Source organism: Lagopus muta, chromosome 15, assembly GCF_023343835.1.
Source record: "Lagopus muta isolate bLagMut1 chromosome 15, bLagMut1 primary, whole genome shotgun sequence".
In the NCBI taxonomy this organism is placed as follows: domain Eukaryota; kingdom Metazoa; phylum Chordata; class Aves; order Galliformes; family Phasianidae; genus Lagopus; species Lagopus muta.
The window spans coordinates 3,378,095-3,399,794 of NC_064447.1; the positions used below are offsets into that span (position 1 = coordinate 3,378,095).

Consider the following 21,700-nt stretch of genomic DNA (forward strand, 5'->3'; position numbering starts at 1 on the left):
TATGTCTGAAACGTCAGTAGGTATCTACAGTCCCCCAAATCTCGTTCCATTGAGCCAATATCATTAATGGTTAAATTTTCAGAAGATTACCTGATCTTTCTCTTGAAACTTCTCTGTTGGGCCGAACTGTATCAGCCCCATATAACACAACCGTTGGAGGTTTTCTACCACTGAAAAGATGTACCTCCTGCAGCAACATTAGAAGCACTGCAATTAGCATTCATGAAGACAGAAACGATACCAGAAAACATGCAATTTTCAGACAGCAACCTCAAGTTTCAGGAGAGCAGCTGCTTTTCTGAAACACCAGGTTTTGGAGTTTCTGAAGCCCTATTTTCTCTGAGTTGTCAGTTCACAGAAAATTTGGAAAGCAGAAAGGTTATAGTTACAGGCCTTAGCTGAAGACAAGTTGATACTATCCAATACTATTCACTCCCAGGTGACATGCCTGCAGATTTGGAAACATTGCACAAGTCTCCCACCATCCAAATCCATGCCTTTGGCCATGATTTCCTCAGGAAACTGATGTTTCCAACCTTAATGATTCTGTGTGATTCTGATTTTGTGTTAACAAATATGCATTGAAACTAACAGCGCTATTAATTCCATGTACCTAAATGAGTTTCCTTTAATGCTGCTTCCCCTTTACATCTGCAACCTCACCTCTATTTCTGAACCTTCTAGATGAGGAATGGCAAACAGTGGCAGACATGCCAGTCAGAGCACATGAGCAGAAACTGAATGCTACCTACAAGAGGCACGAGCTAAGTAATGTGGCACCCTTTAAAAGATTTATGAAGGACAGCATCGTTTAGACTCTATTAAATTTGGAATTTCACAGCAGTGAGGAGTGTGTTTTGAACAGAAATAACATCCTGCTGATGAGTTATGAAGGACAGTGCCTCCCAGTTCTCAAACACTGCCTGACAGCATGCATGAATGCCATTTATTAGTTTCTTATTACCTTCCATTTGGGAGAGAAAAATAGTTTGGCACGCTACCCTTAGAAGATTGATGATCCTTGTCTTGGGTAACAAAGTTCTCTTTGACACAAACAGGAAATAACTGAGAAAACTGTCAACCACTTGTTTCCTCCCTAGAGGCATTTTCTTTGACTCCCCTGCTCACCTTTTGTAGAGAAGCTGCTGTCGGACTGACCTGGGCAGAAATCTGATCAGTGTGTGCTTTTTTACTGGATCATTTAAAAAGTCTTCCAGACCATCAACCTAAAATTATTTGTTAGTTAATCAAAATACGAAATATAATTGCATTTTAAAGTATCAAGCTTTGATATCATCAGAGCTGTTGATTCAAATATTGTTTACACAAAGGTTACTGCTTTTGTGAAATGGTTAAACGTGATCCATGTGAGTCTATCAGATGGGAGATTCAGGTCACAGAAAGCTCTCTGTAAAATACAAGTTTCAGAATGTGCAGTCTTACACAGCTATCCGTATTTCTCACACAGCTGTTTGAACAGCTAGCTTTTCTGGAAAAGAGACTATCAAGAATTAAAATCTCTACTTTCCACTGCCTAGTTTTGTTCAACAGCCAAGACAATACCTGTTACTGCTCATAGGAACAGCTGAATTGTCAGACTTGAAATGAAACCAATTATGAAAGAACAAAACAATAAAGCACTATACCTTGTAGCTCACTTGCACTATCTGAACAAAGAGTGAGAGAGGCAAGCAGAGAAGAATGTCACTGACAAGAGCCCATCCAAATCCAAACTCTCTGTGAACTGGCAGAGGAGGGACGTAGCGCATCCATGATGTGTCATCCACATACACTGGGAATGAGACAACTGGCTTAGATTCAGATAGCATGAACACAATTCTTACTGCAATTGGAACTGGAAATTTTACTGGTAGAAATCTTTTGGCAGTTCATTGTTTAGTTATCTGAAAATTACCTACTTCATGGATTTTTTTCATCCTTTTTTGAAGTGGACTTTCATATTTTTCAGTGTTGGGAAGGACCCTTGAAAAGCATATTTAAGCCTATTAACAGTAAGTCTGCTCTTGTTTCTTTGCTTACAGACACTTTAGAGGATGCCTGAAAGCTGCTAGTACAATAAATTCCCAATATAATCTGTTCCAATGCTTAACTATCCTGTAATTATATTAAAAACCTAAATATCCCATCCAATTCTTATTCTTCTCTAGTAGTATGAAGAACAGTTTATCAACCAACTCCAATACCTGTTTTCCCTTTAGAAGGCATGCATCCTGTATGACAATTTCTTTTTATACGAGAAACAAAAGGTGGCAACATACTGTACATTAGTATAAGCACAAATTATGCAACTGTGGCCTCAGTGTGGACCTAATAAAACAAAATCTAAACCATTTCTCCAAATTAAGACAATTTGGAATTCAAAACCTGCAAGTTAGAAATAGCAAACCTTCCAGCTTGTTGTCATCCATAATTTAAGCCTATTTTATTTTGTTATGTAAGTCATTAAGAAATAAAGTAGAGCTCTTGCATGATATCCTTTTCAACTTGAGAACAAGTCATTAATCTCTCTCAGTACTTTTCCCAAGCGATTGTGTTCCTACCTTCATGTGTTGCCACTGAAATCATACTGCCAAATGGTTATGGAAATACTACACTGAACCTTGACAAAGCCACAAGGTAGGCCACTTCTTACCTGTTTGATTAGACAATTCTACTTCTGAGTCCTGTGCAGCAATTTCAGGATTTGTCCCAGTCTTCATGATTTGTACGATTCCATCTGCCTGGGCTTCATTCACACTCGGCCTTTGTTTGCTGCCTTTTTTCTTACCATCACCATTTCTTTTTCGGTCTGTTCCATTTAAAGGATGTCCATAAATTAAGTACCAGAGGAACATGTGGACTATTCTTAAACGGGGCATTTTGGGAAGAAAGCCAAGAAAACGCCCGAGTCCTGGAACTGGGAGGAAAGATCAAGTACCAGAAGAATTAAAAAGTGAATTACAACAGGAGAAATAGCTATCCCTGCAAAACCGATGTGAGGAAAACTGGAAGGCAACGGGGGAAATCAAAGGCATCTCTACAAGAGAAAGAAAAAACCCAACCACTTCTATCTTAGGAGAGCCCAACATCTGAATCGGATTAATAACAAATAGAAAAGTGAAAGATGAGAGCAAACAAAGTTTGCTGTACCTGTAACAGGGTGATAGTTCTTTAGTTGTGTTATGCCCATTTTTTCATCGGTTTTCTCTGCACGACTATTGTTTTCATCTTTACATGAGCTCTCTTGTGCATCTCCTGACTCAGAAAATGCCTCTTGCCCCAGGTTTTCTTCTTCACCGTGGTCCTGGGATGATGGTGTCTGGGGAACTTTAACCCTGCATTAAAACCATACAGCACTTTGTTAAAACTTAGGTAAGATATGATTGTCTGCTTCAGTTGGAGAGAGATGGCATCACTGCAGCTGGTAATTAAAAGAAATGCAAGTTTCTTTGCAAAAGGAAGGTCTACACTGGATAAGAGCACTTTGATAGAAAAAGAGGTCCTTTTATGGGCTTATTTGAAAAGATAAACTGGGTGGTGTAATTTAACATGCACAACACTCTGCTCTCTTGATATGAAATTTCTTTTTTTATTTTAATCTTTTCAGACAAAAGGTAAAGGTGATTTTCATTTGAGAATGCATCGACAGATCCTAAATAATGGACTGGAATATCGTCTTAGAGAATTAGCCTCCTTATGAGGCTACCCAGTTGGAGTGGAAATGCTAAGTCATGGCTTGAAGCAGTGATTGAGCACCTGGTGGGAAGGCAGGGCCAAGGGAGCTCAGGTGCATTGAGTGCTCTGATTGATCAGAAGGGTTGGAGCCAGGATCCACGCCTTCCCAGCCCTCCTTTAAGGGTTGGCAGTGGAGGTGCTGGTCTCACACTGGAGATCTCTGCATACCTGAGGCCTTGCAAAGGTAATTTTCTTCTTTTGTTTCTGCATCTATGGGTATGTTCTGTATTTGGACTTATTCTCATTTGGAGCAGCCTATGACTTTGCCACTCTGCCACTACTGCTGTTTTCCATCACATCATAGCATTAGAGTCATATTCCTTCTTTTATGCTTTGTGTCCAAAGTCATGAATATTTTCTACTCTCTGCCTAAATCCCAAATGAAACAGAGTGGGAATTTCTTCCTCACTGATCTCTACATTTCCCATACTTCTCTGTCTGTTGTTGCAGCAAGCTCTAAGTTTCCTCTAAATACTGCACCAAGATTATAGGCCTAACTTAGGTCCCAAATCCACTATTAACCATACAGTTAAGAAGCTTAGTGTTGCCCATAGGAAAGCCCCGTCCTCTGTGAAGGGCAAAATTCTGTGCATGATAGCATGCCAAACAAGTTTCTCTAAAATGTAAGCAAAATGAGAATGGAGAAGCCAAGAACTTGAAGCTAAGACAAGAGATTAGTGTTTAGTTCCTCTTCTTGCCTTTGTCTTTGGGTGATATTCGGCACCTTGCTTCGTCTCTGTGCTTTCATTTCTCTATTATTAAAGAGAAAGCTAATAGTTCTTTTGCTTAATTTGTATTTACTCCCTCTTTATGTTTTTGGAAGCACCAGTTGTAATAAGCCAGTTTCTCCTAAAACCATACAAACCATCAGTGAAACTTGCCTGCTTGCTGTGCTTGAATTGGAGATCCGGAAACGCACCTGCTCAATGGCACTTCTTACAAGTGGGTCACTAGGACTCACTGAAGGATGAACAACAAACTCTACCTGTTTAAAGAAGAAAACAAGTAAGAGTTATTTATTTTGTTAGCTTTTCTATGTTTCAACTCAGAAGCTTGCTTAAAGTTTCTCATATATTCTTTGTTGTCAAAATGAGATTAAATATAATTGTGCTGTAACCTGACAGTGCAGGGAGAGAAGCAACAGAACCACTCAGAAGGGAAATGCAGGGACACTGATCTAGGGACTCATCATGATCCACTGCAGTACAATAATTGAAAGTAACCAATAATCTGATTTTCACAATAGCTTAGTTTGAGACTAAGCTGCCCAAAAGGGCAGCTCACTTCTTGGTTCTTCTACAAAAAGTAAAGTTCTCCTTGTATATTAGACAAAAAGGCCCAAAATGGAAAATAAAAAAGTTATGAGAAAAGCTGCTTCTGTCACCAGGATTTAAGCAGTCACCTTTTTACTAATGCCATCCTGAATGACTGTGGTACGATAGATTCGGAGGAGTCCTTCTTGTGAAAGCTTCTGTACCAACCGGATGATGGATTTCTTACAGCATTTAGTGGAGACACCTTCTTGCTTCTCTTGATCCATGACCATTTTCTGAAGCCTACAAGATACAAAAAACGCAGCACTTTAAGCTGAGAAATACTACAAACTGCCTAGGCAGTTTGCTAGAACTCAGCCTTAATCTGTTTTTTCTCTGTTATTAAGCTTATCCTTTTAGATGAACAATGCTATTCTATGTCAGGCTGGATGTGGCTCTGGGCAGCCTGGTCTGGTGGTTGGCAACCCTACACATAGCAGGGGGGTTGAAATAAGATGATCATTGTGGTCCTTTTCAACCCAGGCCATTCTATGATTCTTATGACAATGCTGTTCTTATGTGAGCCCAGGCACTGGCATACTATGAAAGGAGAAAAAGCTGTTAATCTCTAGAATAGTTCCAATTGATCTCAGTTAAGTTTCCTGTTCTATTTATGTGACATACAGCATTTAAAATTTTGCTTGTTTAATGATCTGCGAAGCAGATCCCCTATATTCTTCCCCTATATTCAGCACTCGTGAGGCCGCACCTTGAGTACTGTGTCCAGTTTTGGGCCCCTCACTGCAAGAAAGATATTGAGGCCCTGGAACGTGTTCAAAGGAGGGCAACAAAGCTGGTGAGGGGTCTGGAGCACAGGGCTGATGAGGAGAGGCTGAAGGAGCTGGGAATGTTCAGCCTGGAGAAGAGGAGGCTCAGGGGAGACCTCATTGCTCTCTATAACTTCCTGAAGGGAGGTTGTAGTGAGCTGGGGGTCGGCCTCTTCTCTTGTGTCATTAGTGATAGGACCAGGGGGAATGGTTTCAAGCTACGGCAGGGGAGATTCAGGCTGGACATTAAAAAGTATTACTTTTCAGAAAGGGTGGTCAGGCACTGGAATGGATGCCCAGGGAGGTGGTGGAATCACCGACCCTGGGGGTGTTCAAGGAAAGACTGGATGTTGTGTTGAGGGACATGGTTTAGTGGGAGCTACTGGGAATAGGTGAATGGTTGGACTGGATGAGCTTTTAGGTCTTTTCCAACCTTGGTGATTCTATGATTCTATGAAAGCACTATTATTGCTTCTAAACAGCTGCCTAATTTTTAAGGTTCGGTTTAATTCTAACCTTCCCCCCTTCCCCGTTGCAGTGTCTGCACCCTTACTGTATATTTCACTATTAGGCAGCAGAAAAGCCAACAAGAGCAAAGGCACACGGGACTGTTTGTGCTACCACAGCCCAGCAGCCCCAAGCACGCTGCTCTCCATCACTCACGTGAACAAGCTTTCAATCAGCCGCAGGTTTCGCACAGCTTCCACGATGAGATTTCGGCGCTTCAGCAGCCTGTATGTTTCACGAGATCGCTCAGCAGCTGCAGCCCTGGAACGCTTTTCCTTCTTCTGGTCACACATCTTCTAGTGCACAGCATGGGCACAAAAATATTTCACATAAGCTATTAAATGTCCTTAGTCTAATGTTGTTTCATCATATAGTAGCATCTCAGCCATTCGGGGTTTTGATGGATTTATTTGAGATTGGATTTATTTTAAAGAAGTCAGTTGGGGGATTATCTTTTATTTCCCCTTCACAAGTATGGAGCTAAAGCAGAAAATAAGACTTCCATGCACTTAGATTCACTTTGTCTGCCTATTCTGAGCCAAGCTAATTTGAAAGTTTTGGCCTAGAGAGCTGGTAATTGCACTGACATAGTGCTGAGTCAAAGCCAACATATCCTGTCCCTCAAAAAGGTTTCTTGTCTCATGCTCTTGCTCAGCTTTAAGGCTGTACAGCATCTATGCTGAAGCCCACGTGTTCCTCCTTTAGAGGAGACAAACCAGATAATCTGTGCTACCTGTGTGCACCAGCAGACATTAGGCAATAAGACACATTAAGTCAAATGGGGAATCTGTAGAAACCCATGGAACTAACCCAGAATGGTATTTTAGACATCTCCCTATTTGCTGGATTAGTTTTCTTTCATAATTAACTATAACGCAAGGAAGATACAAATATGCTTTAAAATGAAATTTTAAAAGATAATAAGAAATCCTATAAACTAATTAAAAATAACCTATAGCTGGTAGTCTTGTGAACATGCAGAACTTTGCTTAGACAGCCATACTAAAAGGAGAACATTAAGACCTGTGATCTTACCTTAGGATCTTCAAGTCTGACCTCCTCAATCACAGCCACATCTCCATCTTCATCAGTGATAGGAGGACAAGTAGAAAGACTGGACTCCTGCTTTACAGTTTCCAGAGTAGAACTCTCCCCTGGAAAGTTGTCTGGGACTTCATCAGGTTCTTCAAGAATTGGAGGGGAAGGCAGCTTCTTCCCTACGGACTTCACAGCTGCTGGCTTCGAGCCTGGTTTAAAAGCAGTCTTGTTATGCTGTCAGTTTCCTCTAAATGTTCAGCTCTCTATAAAAGGCCTTCCCCATTCACATGGGTAACTGTACTTAAAAAACATTCTGCAACATTTTTCATATGCTATTCTACTCTGCTGAAAGCTGTGGTTTGACTGTGAATGACTGCAATTCAGTGTACAAAGCAAAGTTGTTTCTTTTTTTTAAAAAGTGAACTCTGAAAGTGTGGTCTTCAAATAATTCTCTCCACATAGGGGAGGCCACAAGGGGCCACATCAGCTTATCCAGAAAGCACCGTCTGAAGAAAGAAGAGTCACAGAGATGCTCAAGTTCTGCCAGAAACCTGAGGGGACCTCTCTGGCCCCAGAGCAGATTTAGTATTGCTCCAGGAACATGCAAAGAGGTAAAATAAGCCACCACGTCCTCTTTAAAACATGACCCTAAAAGGCTGGCAGTTTCGCATTAGGATATTCCAAATAACTCAAGAAAAAAGATGAAGCAATTAGCTTAGGAAGGCATTTTCTTTTTAGAATAAGCTTAGGTGGGTAAGGTTGTGGGTCAAATCATCCCAAGATAAGGTCTCAGACAAGAAATCAGTATTAGCCCACGTATAGTCATGTTACTGGAAGGCTGTATCAAATACATTAGTTTACACACTGATGCAGACTCTAGAACTCAATTCCATACTTATTCAACTGAAAAACAAACAAAACATTGCTAAAGGGGAAATATTCTTTTTAAATGTTTAACTAAAAAAGGAAGTTAATTTGCTGGTCTGTCAGCTTCTGTTCTTTTTTCTGCACCTAAGATAGCTGCACATCCAATGGAAAGAAATGATACATTTTAATGAGAGTCATTTCTTCTGAGGAAGAAATGAAACGTTTCAAGAAATGCGAAATCTGTTTAAATCCCTTCTGAAGTCTTCAGAGACTTCAAAAGCTAAAGCTCCACCAGGATGGTTCTCTGATGGGCACAGGCTGTTAGCATCAGGTACTTTGAAAAACAGATTCCGTGACAGACGCCTTGTCAGCTCATCAGGGAACATCCAAGGCAAATATAAAATTTACCCAAGGTCAATGCTTCTGTGAGCAGCCTAAGCCAACCTGGCTGCTAGCAAGCATGATCTCTGCAGTGTGATCAGTCTTAGGATACAAAACTGTGTGGCTTTCTTGTAGCCATTTGGAAATTTGTCTGACCCTCTTCAGAATCATTTCAGCTCTTACACCAGCTGAAAAATAACTGGGTATCCAAAGAGCGAAGAACGTGAGCCCATTTCATTGCAGGGAGAAATATACAAGGATAAGGAGAAGCAGTTTTATTTTCCCAGTGATTGGTGATAACCTGAAATGTTGTCACACAGACAGCAGAGGACATTTCAACTCTGAGAATGTCCAGAGATCACCACAACAATAGTATTATAAAATATCATCAGTTCGAGGGGGAAAAAAAACTGCAAAAAAGCACAGAAATACTCAAATAAGAATAAATATATGGCCAAAAACCTTAATGGAAGCTAATAGCTTTTTCTTTTTTATTTTTTAATAGAATGATCATTAAGAAAAATGCAGGGCTCTTTGCAAATCTCAAAATCACAACCTACCTTTAGCTGGTGGCGATTGATGAACAGCATCTTGGGAGCTTGATTTCAACACAGAAGCTGAATTGGCCTTCTGACCTTTTCCTCTCTTCTTGCCATACTTCACTTCTTCTTCATTATCAGACTCTGAGACCAAAGTGTCTTCTTCTCCAGGGAAAGCATCTTCCAGCGGTGGGGAATCTTCTGGCACTAGAGCCAAAGTAACTGTAGCTAACTGCTCACTCCTCGCCTTCTCTCTCTCAAACTGACGGTTCAAATCGCTCTCCTCTGCAAAAATGTATGAAATATACTTGGTTGTCCTTTGCCGACCTTCATCTTCCATAAAACCCTATGAAAAAAGTTGGAATGTTATTTCACTACCTTACTTCTCCATTTTTGCAGTCTCTTCTCCAGCATCGGTAGTGGAAATTTCTTCTAGCTGCTCTCCCTTCATATAAAAACATGTCATTTTTAGTACTTTTTTTTCCTAAATAACAAAAACGTTGACTAACCTTAGCATATAGAAAAGAGAAGAAACACTCTGTTCAAAAAACACATTTATATTCTCTGTGTATTAGAATGAAATGTCTAAAATATGTGGGACACATAAAATTCTAGGGGAGAATAAACTTTAGTTTATTATTTATTTAGTTTAGTTAGCACAGAAATCTTTTCAGAAAGTCATTCTGCAATGTAGAAGTTGATAGAATGAATCATTTTTAGGTGGATCTGCTGCTATTGTACCACACCAGGTGCTTTAAAGCATCTGGAAACCCAAATGAGCCATCAGTGAGGGAAGATTTCTGTGCAGTTTGTTTAGAAAGTGTGCTTACACATTCCTATGATTTACATTGTTCATTTGTCTTTTATTCTACAGAACTTCTTAGTAAATGACAAGATCTTAGCAAACAATTCTCTGCTGAAGGAAGATGGCAATTATCCTCCCTTTGTGGAAAGGAGTGGGTGTTTGCATGCAGGAATTTGTTCATCTGTAAGTCATAGCCCTGATGAAATGAGAAAATATTGAAATATTTGGCAATAAGGAGTTTAATTACCACAATCTCTATATATAGAGGAAGGGTATATTTTGTTCAGATTTTTTTAACAGAATTAATGCTGTTTTAATATGTAAGTAGACTGATGATTTTAAATGTATAGAGGATCTCTGACAAAATCCTACAGTACAGACCAGGAAAGCAGCCAATCTTGCAAAACAGAAGTTGCCTCATAGTCAGAAATGAACCAAAATGGCTATTTAGAGTGAGACATTTATGCTCGCCTCCAAAACATATTCCAGAAAATACAGGTTCCCAAATACCAGTAGGTTACCAGGGATTACAGTAAGTGTGCTTTAGTGGTCGAGGCCCATTTGTCTGCCTTGCCACTTTTTGGAGGCTAAATCTGCCCCATGGTGCTGGGAACTTTGGAGTACTGTGAAGCTGCATCTGGTACAATCCCATCCATTAGTGTAGATCACCAGAACGTGCTCTCAGTATAGACAGCAAGCAGGATGCTTGCAGGATGCTTATGTATGTTGGTGGCCCTGCTAGGCAGGGGGGTTGGAACTACATGATCCTTGGGGTCCCTTCCAACCCGGGTGATTCTGTGTGATTCTGTGTCTGTGTGATGCAAGATGCATTTCCTACTTCCTCCTTCAGTTCAAATTTCAACTGAACGCTTTTTGATCACTTCTGCTTGTATCTTTTCCTGAACTGAAGTCAGGATCTTCTCAATCTTACCAGAATTATTTCCATGCCAGTTCTTAAATCCTGGCTGTTTCTATTATTTGAGATGTAATATGCTGTAACATTTCACCACGGTGACCACAGTTAAATTTTCAGTTTCAATAAGTATTGAAATTATTTTATCTTAACCTTACTTTGACAACTTTGTACCTCTCCAGAAGACGACAGAGCATCCTTGATTCCAGCTTCCCCACATTCATAGCCAGACGAAGTTCTGCCTGAGAAATGCCTTTGGTTCCTCTACTTTCAACTGTTTCAGACAAAAGAAAAAACAGAAAATACCTCTCAGAGATTCCTGGCCCAATTGCATACGCATACATCCGTATATATGCTCACATTTGTTCTCCCTAACTATTACTAAGGCAAACTCATCTTAAAAGCTACCTGATTTTGAAACAAACATCAGAACAAAATCCTTAACAGTCACTGCTAGCAACTATGTAATTTTCAGAGGCATGCACAAAATACAGGCAAACACTGTCATAAAATGCAATGCAGCATCCCAGTAGAAGGAGATTCAAAATCAGTTTCACATTAAAAGCAAGAGCAATGTAGGAGGAAAATATTTTTCTCTGCTACACAGACAACTGAGATACAAAGAGATGATATGACTGCCCCACCACCTACAGGAAGCCTACAGCTCCAGTCTGATCAGAACATGAAGTTCTTTTCCATACAAAAAATAAGCACGTTGATGCACAGAAAGCATCAAACATCAAATTAAAGAAAAAACAAACAAAACAACATCTTTCTTTCTTCATACTCTATAAGGAGTATGAAGGCAGTGGGAAAAATCTTCAGCATGTCTTCTCTGTGATACTTTAAGAGCCTTACCACACAATACTGTAATTTAGCTTAATATGAAGTTAAGAACCCTTTGGCACTCCAGAATTAAGCAAATCAAGGGAACAGTTCTGTTAGTCCTTGTAAAAGTAACAGATAAACTGTACTGCACACACAAACATTCCACTCCATCACCTACTTAGCTCATAAGCCTGGGTGAGCATATCCCTTTCACAAACAATATCCACGGGCTGAACAACTTTTGTGATCTCTTCATCATCATCATCATGATAATCTTCCATTTTCTTCCGAAATTCTTTTAGTAACTTAAGGCAACGGACCATGACATCAGTACCTGTGGGCATGTGGGGAAGAAAAGACCAAAGGCAACTGCTTATTTCTAGGAAAATGTTTGCAACAGCTTTTCCCTATATATGAACCTGTCAAAACACTGACTAGAAGCATTCCTGACGTGCTCCAAACGTTCATGGCTATGGTAACTTTAGGACTCCCTGGTGCAGTGACTTGTGAGAGCAGTGAAGAACACTGCAATAATGGGAAAACTTTGAATGGTAAAACCAAATCAGTGCAGTGTGTTTCTGGATGTACTGAGCCTCAGAATGATATCTTCAGAATATAGATCTGACTGCGAGATTCCTCACCATGTGCAAGTCTTCTTCTTCCCTCCCTCCCTACAGATTCCTATCACGTTTTTGCCTTCTATAGATGCAAACTACATAATGACAAATATGCATGCAGTACAGAAGGAAGTTATTTACCAAACACCCAGCATACTGAAGAAAAGGATCAAATAGAACAGTCCTACTTCCCCATCAGGATCTTAGAGCATAACTAAAATGTACAGCTGTTTTGTACAGTTCCAACATCACTATGAAAAGAATAAACACGGTGTACTATGAATACACACAATGAAAACAGACATAAAACCTCAGGTTGTGGTATTTGAGGACAGGACACACTGCTGCCATGAGCCAGAAGACAATATATACGATTCAGTTAACGTGTTGAGGTAACTCTTCATCTGCTTATCCTTTTGGGATATCACAAAAGTGGGGACATGACTTCAGCACAGTGTCAGCAGTTCCCTGATACAAAGATGATCCACCAGAGTCACTTAGCTGCTGCTGAAGCATTCAAGAGATCAATGTTTAAGGTAAACTAGAACTGTGTCACTGTGCAATGCCAGCTGATCAGGTGCAGTGCTTCAGTAGCTATGGCAGAAGCAGCCAGTTCATCCTGCAGCAGTGGGTGGGAATATCTACAACCATCTTGACTCCTCTGTCCTGCTGTTATAAGTGCAGAGTGAAAAGCTTTAGCTGAAATTATTGAGCTTACAATGAATGAATTCTGTTTTATGCTTATATATGATGACTTACTGAAGCCTAGCTGACACCAAGTTAATCCACAGTAACTTAAACATGTGACTGAACTCCAGGCCAGATGATCCCATTGATCCCATTATTTTTCCTCATCTGAATTCCTCCCCCGCTAGATATTGCTTAAGATAGAAATAAAGCTCTGACATTTTGGTGGGGCTGTAGGCACTGTTATCTCATCCTGTTTCTACAGTCCATTAATTTCCACTTGAAAACAAAAACAACAAGAAAAAACCCCACATTTTTTTCTTTTACTTTAGCTCCTGCTGCTTGATAACATGCTTCCCATAGCAGATGCTGTGGCTTCATGTCTATCTGCTTTCCTGTATATCTCCAGAGATTAAAGTATCTTGAACTCTTACGAAAATCAGGTACTATTAATTAATCCTAGTTTATTATCTAGTGTTTTTTAAGGCTTTTTTGTGGATTTTCAGCTTTTACATCCATAAGATGGAATTATCATTCAAGTTAAAGATTCACCAGGTGGCATTTTTCATGGTGAAATGTTAAGAAGTAAACGCAGCTGCTGTTGTACCAATCTGTAACAACACAAAATGTCTTCTGCCTTGTGTGCTGCCACACTTATAAATGGATATGTATCTTCTTTCCTTAAGTAAATACTCTGGAAGTCAGATGTTTAATTAACAATTATAAAGTCTATCTCGTTATAGTAGTTCTGGTCTGCCAACTTTTCTTTGCAGATGTACTGAGCTCATTAGAGCATTGCTGACACAATTTAATACAAGAGCATATACACAAATACAACATGGTACAATGCACTCCAAGAGAGTGTCAGAAAGAATCTATTATTTTTTTTTACAGTGGCAATACAAAGTGAAGGCTCTGGGGAGACCTCATTGTGGCCTTCCAATACTTGAAGGGAGTGTATAAATGGGGGGGGGAACAGCTGTTTAGGTGGTTTAGGTGAGATATGAGGAGGAAGTTTTTCACTCAGAGGGTGGTGAGGCACTGGCACAGGTTGCCCAAGGAGGCTGTGGATGCCCCATCACTGCAGGCATTCAAGGCCAGGCTGGATGTGGCTCTGGGCAGCCTGGGCTGCTGGTTGGTGACCTGCACACAGCAGGGGTTGGAACAGGATGAGCTTTGTGCTCCTTTGTAACCCAGGCCATTCTGTGATTCTATGATAAACTGTATAACCAAAAGTAAAAGGTCATACAATCCACCTATGCTGAGATGCTTCCTTAAACCAGAAATACATTAAGTACAATATATATTTGGCCAAAGTATGATGACAGTTTTTCCATGTATCTTATTGAGCATCTTTTGAGTATCTCCACTGTGTTCCTGAAACCCTGAACTACTTGATTTCTGGTATATAAAATCTGTGATATTCTTCCACCATGAAGATGGACCTTTATATTTTGTGACAACTGATCTTTTCAGACCAAAGCTGACCCTATCAGAGCTCCCTCAAGCATTTTCGTATTTATTCAATGCAATATGGGAGGTTTCTCTCTGACCTTTGCTAGATGTGGCATCTGCTTTTGGCTATTGCTTCTTCTTTGTTTCTAACTCAGTTTCCCTTCACAGAACATTCCTTTATCCAGACTTCAAAGAGTTGCAGGAATTCTCCTTATAAAGAGCCTAAATCCACTTCTATGTAATTGACACATTTGTCCTCTCAGTGTTGTTACATTTTTTTGTTGATTCTTATCCCTCTTCCTTTATGGTCACTCCTGGATGGGAACTGCCACGTCACAGCCTGAACTGCTGATAGAGCACCTGGAGAAAAAACCTGGTCAGCCCTGGGAGCACAGGTGAAGATAATTCAACTGTGAGGCTGGAAAGGGTAGAGCCTGGCTGCACCTCTTTTCAACCTCATTTAAAGGCTGATTGCCACTACGAAAAAGACCTCTTTCTGTGTTGTTTTCTCTGTGAACCTAGATCCTTGGAGAAAGGTGAGCAATCCTTTCCCTTTATTTCTAATATCTACCCATTGTGCTGGTCTCTCTGTCATTACACCTCTCTAGTCAGAAGGGTTGTTTCATTTGTGTTGTTTGGTTTTGTATTCCAACTATTCTGTTCCTCCTGCTCTCAAAGCAGTTCACTGCATTTCTTAACGCGTTCATCTGAGAAACTTTCTTTGCGATTAAGTACTTAAATGTACTTTAATTTAAGGTTTGAACCCTCTACAGAGATAGGCATCGATATAATTGTACCACAGGAAAGCAAAATATGGTTCAGTTACCTTTCTTTGTCTTGTAAGGCCCTCCATTGGGTTGTATTTCTTGCAGTGGGATGGATATTACCTTGGCTAGGCCAGCATTCATCATATATTGATAGAGACGTTTGAAAGTTCTCTCACAGAGACCCTAATGCACAAAGAAATGATAAAAAGCAATGCAGGACAGAACTCTGAATTTCAGGAATTCCACAGAAATACCTGTTGATCTTCACAATGAAAACAAAACAAGAACAAACCAACAAGACTAAGGATTTCTCTAATTTTATAGCCTTTGCCATCACCAGCCTCTATACTCTTGGTGATTAGTATCAAAGACATTCATCATATTGTCTGTTTTGAAACAATATTTTGTGTTAGAATAGCAAGAAAGGGTGTTAAAAGCCTATCAGTGTGTATGCGAGGCAGAGCTTGAGAGGATTCTGCACTCTGTTCAGTCCTCCCTGCCTTACACTCAAGCAGAAGCAATCAACTCTAAAGAACTGCACAACTACATTCATTGACTGTATATACAAACAGTCTGTTACTGTGGCAAAACTTTTCTGATGTTGCAGACAGAATAGAAATTCTTCCTTACAGCAGGCAATGACAGTAACTTGATTTAGAGCAATACAGCAGCAATAAAAAGATTTTTAATTCAATGAAATCTAAGATCCTACTTTTTGGTATCTTACCACAAAATACCATGCAATTTAAAAACAGACTGCTTTAGATATGAGTCACCTATGTTCTATATGAGACAGAATTAGAAAAAGAATAATGAAATCTCACCAATTCTTCCCTCAAGTTTCCTAATGTTTCTATCTGGTTTGGACGAGCACTTAGCATGCTGGAGAGCTTCTCCATCAGAATATCGTATTTACTCCTCCTAACCCAGAAAAGAAAATAGACATGTTACATACAACACTATAAGCAGAAGTTACAACATTCTGAAGTGTTAACTATTAGAGAAGGTACACTGAAGTGTTCTTCGCTTATTTTTAAGTGAGAACACTTAAAATTAACAGGTGGATTAGAGCTATAATGAGAGAAAGGCAAGCAACAGGCACCAAGAATACCATTTTTCACAGTTCAAAGGGAAGTCCAGCATCTTCAAGAGGAGTCAATAAAGAAAATGGGAATAGTTGATAGTGGGGAACTATGGTGATTTCATGACCACAGCACAAACATTCACTGTAGTAAAAGGTGACAGCCTACCCAGGACGTGCTTTAAACCTGTCAGTGGCACATACCTGTCAACATGAAAGCGAGTCAGAAGCAGAAGAATTGAGTGCTGCTGAGCTCCACTTGGAAGTCTTATCACATGAGACTGCATTGTTATGAGACCATTTCTGTCCAATACTCTTCGGTGATAATGAATTTTTCCAGCATCCACTCTAAAGAAAAGAATGCAAGTTATCTAGGAGCAAAAGAAATTTGCAAATGAATTCTAATTATCCAGTATTCCAATGCCATTAATTAGATTACCCACAGTCTTAGTGATGTCTGTTGTGCTAATTTTCAATGCAGCAATCACAAAATTAGGAAGTAACAAAATTTAACGTGTGAAATTGATTTACTGTACAAAGTGTTTTATATCACTTTCTCTAAAAGCTTTTGCTTTATTCAGTGAGCAGGAAAAAGAGTGGCCATACAATAGGAGACCACTTGGGGATTCAGGTTCATTTTGTTGTTGTTATTATTTCAGAATTATAGATGAGAATTGTAGGAGAATAATATGCAGTGCCTGAGGAAAGAGAACTGAACGCACTGTTGTAAATTCTAAGTCATAATAAAGAAGCCACCTACAACCAAGCTTTTTAGAATAGCTCTTAATTAGGAGTTAAAGAAAAAAAAAAGAAAAGAAAAAAAAAAAGAAAAAAAAACTTTAAACATACAGCTTAATGCATCATGACCTACAATTGTGCCAGAGCAAGAAGAGGGAAATGACTTACCTCTGTATGTACAGTATTTGTAAAATTACAAGCAAAACACAGCACAACATAGCACTTTACAAAACGCTGCAGAAAGATGACTGTTATTACCCTCCTCTGAACTATATGCAAAAAAAAACAAGCTTTGGAATACAATATATGAAAAACATATTCTTGGTGTCAGATGGAACGCTCAGCCATGATTTGATCCCTGTTTGTAGATACCCAGCTCACAGAAGGGAATGACCTCTCAATCTCTAATCTTCCCTACAGAGAACTTACAGTATCATCTAGCTATTCTGTCACTGAAGCAAAGAAGCTGGGTTGCTGACTGATGATTTTGGCTTTTTCCTTAAATTCTTTTCTGTTGCAGAAGCATCGGGCTTTATTAGGAGCTTAATTTTTCCTGTTCTCTACATTGTCTTCAGTGCTCTGAGAATTGGAATCCTTCAAGGTCTGTCTACTGACCCAACAGAGAATCTCTGATTCCATGAGAGAGCATCAGGAAGTATAACAAACTCAAGGAAGAGACCAGTACTTAGAATCAAAGAATCATTAAGGTTGGAATAGACAACTAAGACCACCAAGTTCAACCCCAAACCATCCTGCCATGGACACAGTTTTCCCTATAGAATGGCCTGGGTTGAAAAGGACCGCAATGATCATCCAGTTTCAACCCCCTGCTATGTGCAGGGTTTCCAACCAACAGACCACACTGCCCAGAGCTAATCCAGGATTAGCCATGCCTGCTAACCATGTCCCCCAGTTCCACCATTTCCCTAGGCAGCCTATGTCAACGTTCCACCACTCCTTCTGAGAATTTTTTTTTCCTAATATCCAACCTGAACCTCACCTGGGACAGCTTAAGGCATCATCTCTTATCCTATTGCTGTTACTTGGGAGAACAGGCCTACCTCTACTTCACTACAACCTCCTTTCAGGGAGCTGGAGAAAGCAATCAGGTCTTCCCTGTACCTGCTCTTCTCCAGATGGAACAATCTCATTCCCTCAGCTGCTCTCCATAAGACTTGAGCTCCAGACACCTCGCAGCTCCGTTGTCCTTCTTTGTCCCATTCCAGGGCCTCACTGTCATTCTTGTGACCAAAATTACAAAAGAGGCCCCAAGAATCAAACACTCCCATTAGTAAGGATAAGGTGCTACCAGTACAGATAAGGGCTTAAACAATACACAGGAATACAAAATTTTCTAAGCTATCAGTAGAAATTCACTCAATTTAATTTAGCTTCTAGAGCAAAATATAAAATTACTTGAAAGCCCCACTGTGAAGGTCTCTCTGGAGCTCTCCTTGCCACCTGGCACGCCCCAGGCGCTCCAAGATGCAGTAGGAGAAGTCGGGAAGCTTTAAGTCAGGATCCCCTTCCCAGCCTATCAGGGCTCTGTAGCGTTGGTCCTGGGAAGCCACGATGACCAGCTTGTCTCCCCATCTAACAGAAGAAAAAGAAACAAATGATTATTACAGAATTATAAAGGTTGGAAAGGACCTGAGGTTGTTATCAAGTCCAACTCCCTGTCAAAGCAGTTTCCCTACAGTAGGCTACACAGGAGAAAGTCCAGGTAGGGTTGGGTATCTCCACAGAAGGAGACTGCCCACCTTTCTGTGCAGTTCCAGTGCTCTGTCACCCTCACAGTAACAAACTTCTTCCTCGTATTCCTCATATTACTTAAATCCACAAAAACAGAGAGATAAGTTGCATTCCCCCCAAGATCACATTCTTCATAGAATTTTTCAAAAACAAAGTTAAAAGATCACAGGTTAAAAATTAAGTTAAATATTCTTTAATGCCAGGTGTTGGGATTTCACTCACTTTTCAACAGCTTCTGTGTAGGTACAGCAAGGCTGCAAGTCCTTCCTCCTTATCTGATCGGTGATGTCCACTCTCTCTTTAAAGAACTGGCAGGAACCCTGCAGACCATCTTTATCATCCAAAATCATGTGGACAGGGTAGATGTCATCCAACGGCAGGGGATCCCTCTTGGTTTCCAGTATCCCCGTCTCGAGGTCGATCTCCTCATACCTGCAACGAGAGCGGCCAGCATGTCACCGGGCAGCTCCGGGGGGCTGCGGGGAGCGGAGCGGGGCGGGGTTCGCTCACCGGTCGTGCAGGCGGAGCGGCGGCCGCGCCCGCGGTAGCAGGTAGAAGCGGAGGTCGGGCTGGGAGCTGAGCGCGGCCCACAGCAGCTGTCTGGTGGCGGGCTCCAGAGGCAGCGGGAAGGGTGGTGTGCGGGCGGCCAGGCGCTGCCACAGCGCTCCCAGAGTGATGCCATCCAAACCCTCCAAAGCCACTTCGTCCAGCAGCGCCCACAGCGCCTCCATGCTCCGCGCCGCTCACTTCCGGCATCGCGTAGCGGCGCGCCGGAAGTGACGTCGGTTTCTGCGACGGTAACCAAGGCAACGGAGAAACAGGTCGGTGGCAGCGCGGCCTGGCCTGGCGTTGCCCGTTACGCGGGCTCTGGGCGCGGTGGGGCCCAAATCCAGTACGTGGGCGGCTGGGCCCGGGCTCGGGCCCTGTTCCGCTGCCCAGCTCCGACGTTGCGCTGCCTCGGTGGAGGCGAGGGTGCGGTGTTGTAACAGAGGTACGGTGCAATTGGTAAGAGCCAAAATACGAAGTTTCAGTTTTTTCATAAGGAAGTAAACGTTTTAGCCACAAGTTTAAACTTCTCAGTACACTGGATATTGGGAGGAAATTATTTTGAGGGTGGTGAGACACTGGAATAGTGTCTGGAGGTTGCCCCCGAGAGTTTGTGGATGCCCCCTCCGAAGTGGTATTCAGAGCTAGGCTGGGAGAGGCTTTGAGCAGCCTGGTTCAGAGGGAGGTGTCCCTGCCTATAGTTGGGAGGTTGGAACTAGATGATCTTAAAGGTCCCTTCCAACCCCAACCATTCTATGATATGATTGCACTCTACCACAACTTGTAGCAGCAACTCTGGAATACTCAGTAGGAAATGTTTGCATTTCCCAAAAGGCAAGGTAAAATCTTCAATGTATACATTTTTAAATGTATACAGGCTCTAAAGTGAATAAGTCTTAGATTTAACTGACCCTGTAAATGGTACCAGCACAGGAATGGCAGCAGGGAACTGTTAGGTCCCAGCTTGAACTGGTGATTGAGCACCTGGTGAAGGCTGCCCATGGAGCACAGGCAGATGGTTTGCACCTGTGACCAGAAGGGGTGAGCCCCAACCCACCCCCCCTTGGCTTATATAAGGCCCAGCCACTAACAAGTGTGCTTCTCTTAGACCTCAGTTACTTTCTGAGATGTGCTGTGTCACCAGAGAGCCCTTTCACCAGAGGGAGTGAGTTCAACTCTTCTTTCTGTATATTATTGGCCTACCTTTAAACATTTTGCCTCCTGTTGCTGAGAACCTGTCAGAAGCAATTTGCTTCTTTGTGAACAGGACAAACGGTGTGGCCCTTTCAAAGGAATGTCAGTTCCTGGATTGAAAACACACTGTAGAATCTGCTTCTTCGTTCTGTTATTTTGAGAAAAGCAACTAATGTATTCTCTGTTCATCAGGGAACTTGTTAAATAATTTGTTTTATACTCTGTTGAAAGAGAAGCTTCTCTCAGCTTAGAGTATTCATGGCTATGGAGGGTGCTGAACCAGTAATATTCTATAGTGAATAATTTAAATACTTGACTGTGACAATTCTATATTCTTTTCAGCTTTGTATTAAGGACATGGTAACTAACTTTGATGAAAAACATGATGAATATTTAATAGCACTTCAGCAGAGAAACCGGTAAGCATTGTTCCCACTCTCATTGAGTACATGATGTATGTATGGTAACTGCTGAGTCACAGCCTGAACTATTGATTGAGCACCTGGGGAAAGGACTGGGTCAGCCCTGGGAGCACAGGTGAAGGCAATGCAACTGTGTGACCAGAAGGGGTGGAGGCTGGCTGCACTTCTCTTAGACCTTATTTAAGGGCTGACTGCCACTGGGGAAGGATCTCTGGTTGGAGACCCCTCCCTGTGGAGTTTTCTCTGCTACCCTCGCTCTTTAGGGACATGTGAGCACTTTTCCTTTGTAACACCATTCCGTTTGCTCTTGTCCCTTTGCTGTTATGCTCCTTCCACGTTAATCTTTCCCACTGTAACGTATGGTATTAAACGTGAACAGTGGTGAATGTTTGTTCAAAACTTGGTTGTAATGTGAAATTTGGTTTGCTGTATTACAACACCTGACTTGGTGTGACTTGTTTGAAGCAGCTGAGGTAACTTTGAGACCTCAGAAGGAGCCTTTGTTCAGGTGTCAGGCTGTTGTGTTGTGTGATGTCTGTTATGTACTGGGAGGGAGGTGCAAGCAATACCTAAGCAGGTGAGAAATAGAACTTGTGGTTCAAACTCATGACCTAGGTTTGTTTTGTTGTTGTTTTGAGAGGAGCTCAACTATTTTAAGATTTCTAAATTTCTAACCAAAACTCTCAGAAGTTTTCAAGTAGCAAGTTTAAGCATATAGAATACCAAGTGGGGAAAAAAAAGTGAGATG

The 21,700-nt window shown here is 41.2% G+C and overlaps 2 protein-coding genes and 1 long non-coding RNA gene across 11 annotated transcripts in view; 2 read left to right on the top strand and 1 right to left on the bottom strand.

Moving 5' to 3' along the window:
- GTF3C1 (general transcription factor IIIC subunit 1) overlaps window positions 1-19,542 on the bottom strand; it is a 39,251-nt gene extending 19,709 nt beyond the window's left edge. Inside the window, exons 1-18 of one of the 3 annotated variants that reach the window (XM_048961244.1) lie at window positions 19,301-19,542; window positions 19,013-19,222; window positions 18,455-18,631; window positions 16,505-16,648; window positions 16,044-16,140; window positions 15,279-15,402; window positions 11,872-12,027; window positions 11,024-11,139; window positions 9,169-9,493; window positions 7,358-7,569; window positions 6,479-6,615; window positions 5,138-5,291; window positions 4,617-4,720; window positions 3,151-3,335; window positions 2,654-2,917; window positions 1,647-1,792; window positions 1,129-1,226; window positions 91-187 (exon numbers count right to left, since the gene is read on the bottom strand). In XM_048961244.1, coding sequence (XP_048817201.1) covers window positions 91-187; window positions 1,129-1,226; window positions 1,647-1,792; window positions 2,654-2,917; window positions 3,151-3,335; window positions 4,617-4,720; window positions 5,138-5,291; window positions 6,479-6,615; window positions 7,358-7,569; window positions 9,169-9,493; window positions 11,024-11,139; window positions 11,872-12,027; window positions 15,279-15,402; window positions 16,044-16,140; window positions 16,505-16,648; window positions 18,455-18,631; window positions 19,013-19,222; window positions 19,301-19,521 — 2,967 coding nt within the window. In that variant the 5' untranslated portion in view covers window positions 19,522-19,542. Of the gene's footprint in view, window positions 1-90; window positions 188-1,128; window positions 1,227-1,646; window positions 1,793-2,653; window positions 2,918-3,150; window positions 3,336-4,616; window positions 4,721-5,137; window positions 5,292-6,478; window positions 6,619-7,357; window positions 7,570-9,168; window positions 9,494-11,023; window positions 11,140-11,871; window positions 12,028-15,278; window positions 15,403-16,043; window positions 16,141-16,504; window positions 16,649-18,454; window positions 18,632-19,012; window positions 19,223-19,300 lie in introns of those variants that run through there. The other 2 variants (XM_048961243.1, XM_048961245.1) reach the window with 2 other exon arrangements.
- LOC125700534 (uncharacterized) lies at window positions 3,825-10,750 on the top strand. Its single transcript, XR_007379966.1, has 4 exons — window positions 3,825-3,919; window positions 4,559-4,740; window positions 7,823-7,971; window positions 10,022-10,750. It is a non-coding gene; the product is annotated as an uncharacterized LOC125700534 (long non-coding RNA).
- Window positions 19,543-19,605: 63 nt separating the features above from the next.
- The window catches only part of LOC125700689 (katanin interacting protein), a 56,187-nt gene continuing 54,092 nt past the window's right edge, over window positions 19,606-21,700 (top strand). For 4 of the 7 annotated variants that reach the window (XM_048961766.1, XM_048961771.1, XM_048961770.1 and 1 more), the window contains exons 1-3: window positions 19,606-19,795; window positions 20,445-20,501; window positions 20,873-20,949. In XM_048961766.1, coding sequence (XP_048817723.1) covers window positions 20,888-20,949 — 62 coding nt within the window. In that variant the 5' untranslated portion in view covers window positions 19,606-19,795; window positions 20,445-20,501; window positions 20,873-20,887. The remainder of the gene's footprint in view (window positions 19,796-20,444; window positions 20,502-20,872; window positions 20,950-21,700) is intronic. The other 3 variants (XM_048961767.1, XM_048961769.1, XM_048961768.1) reach the window with 3 other exon arrangements.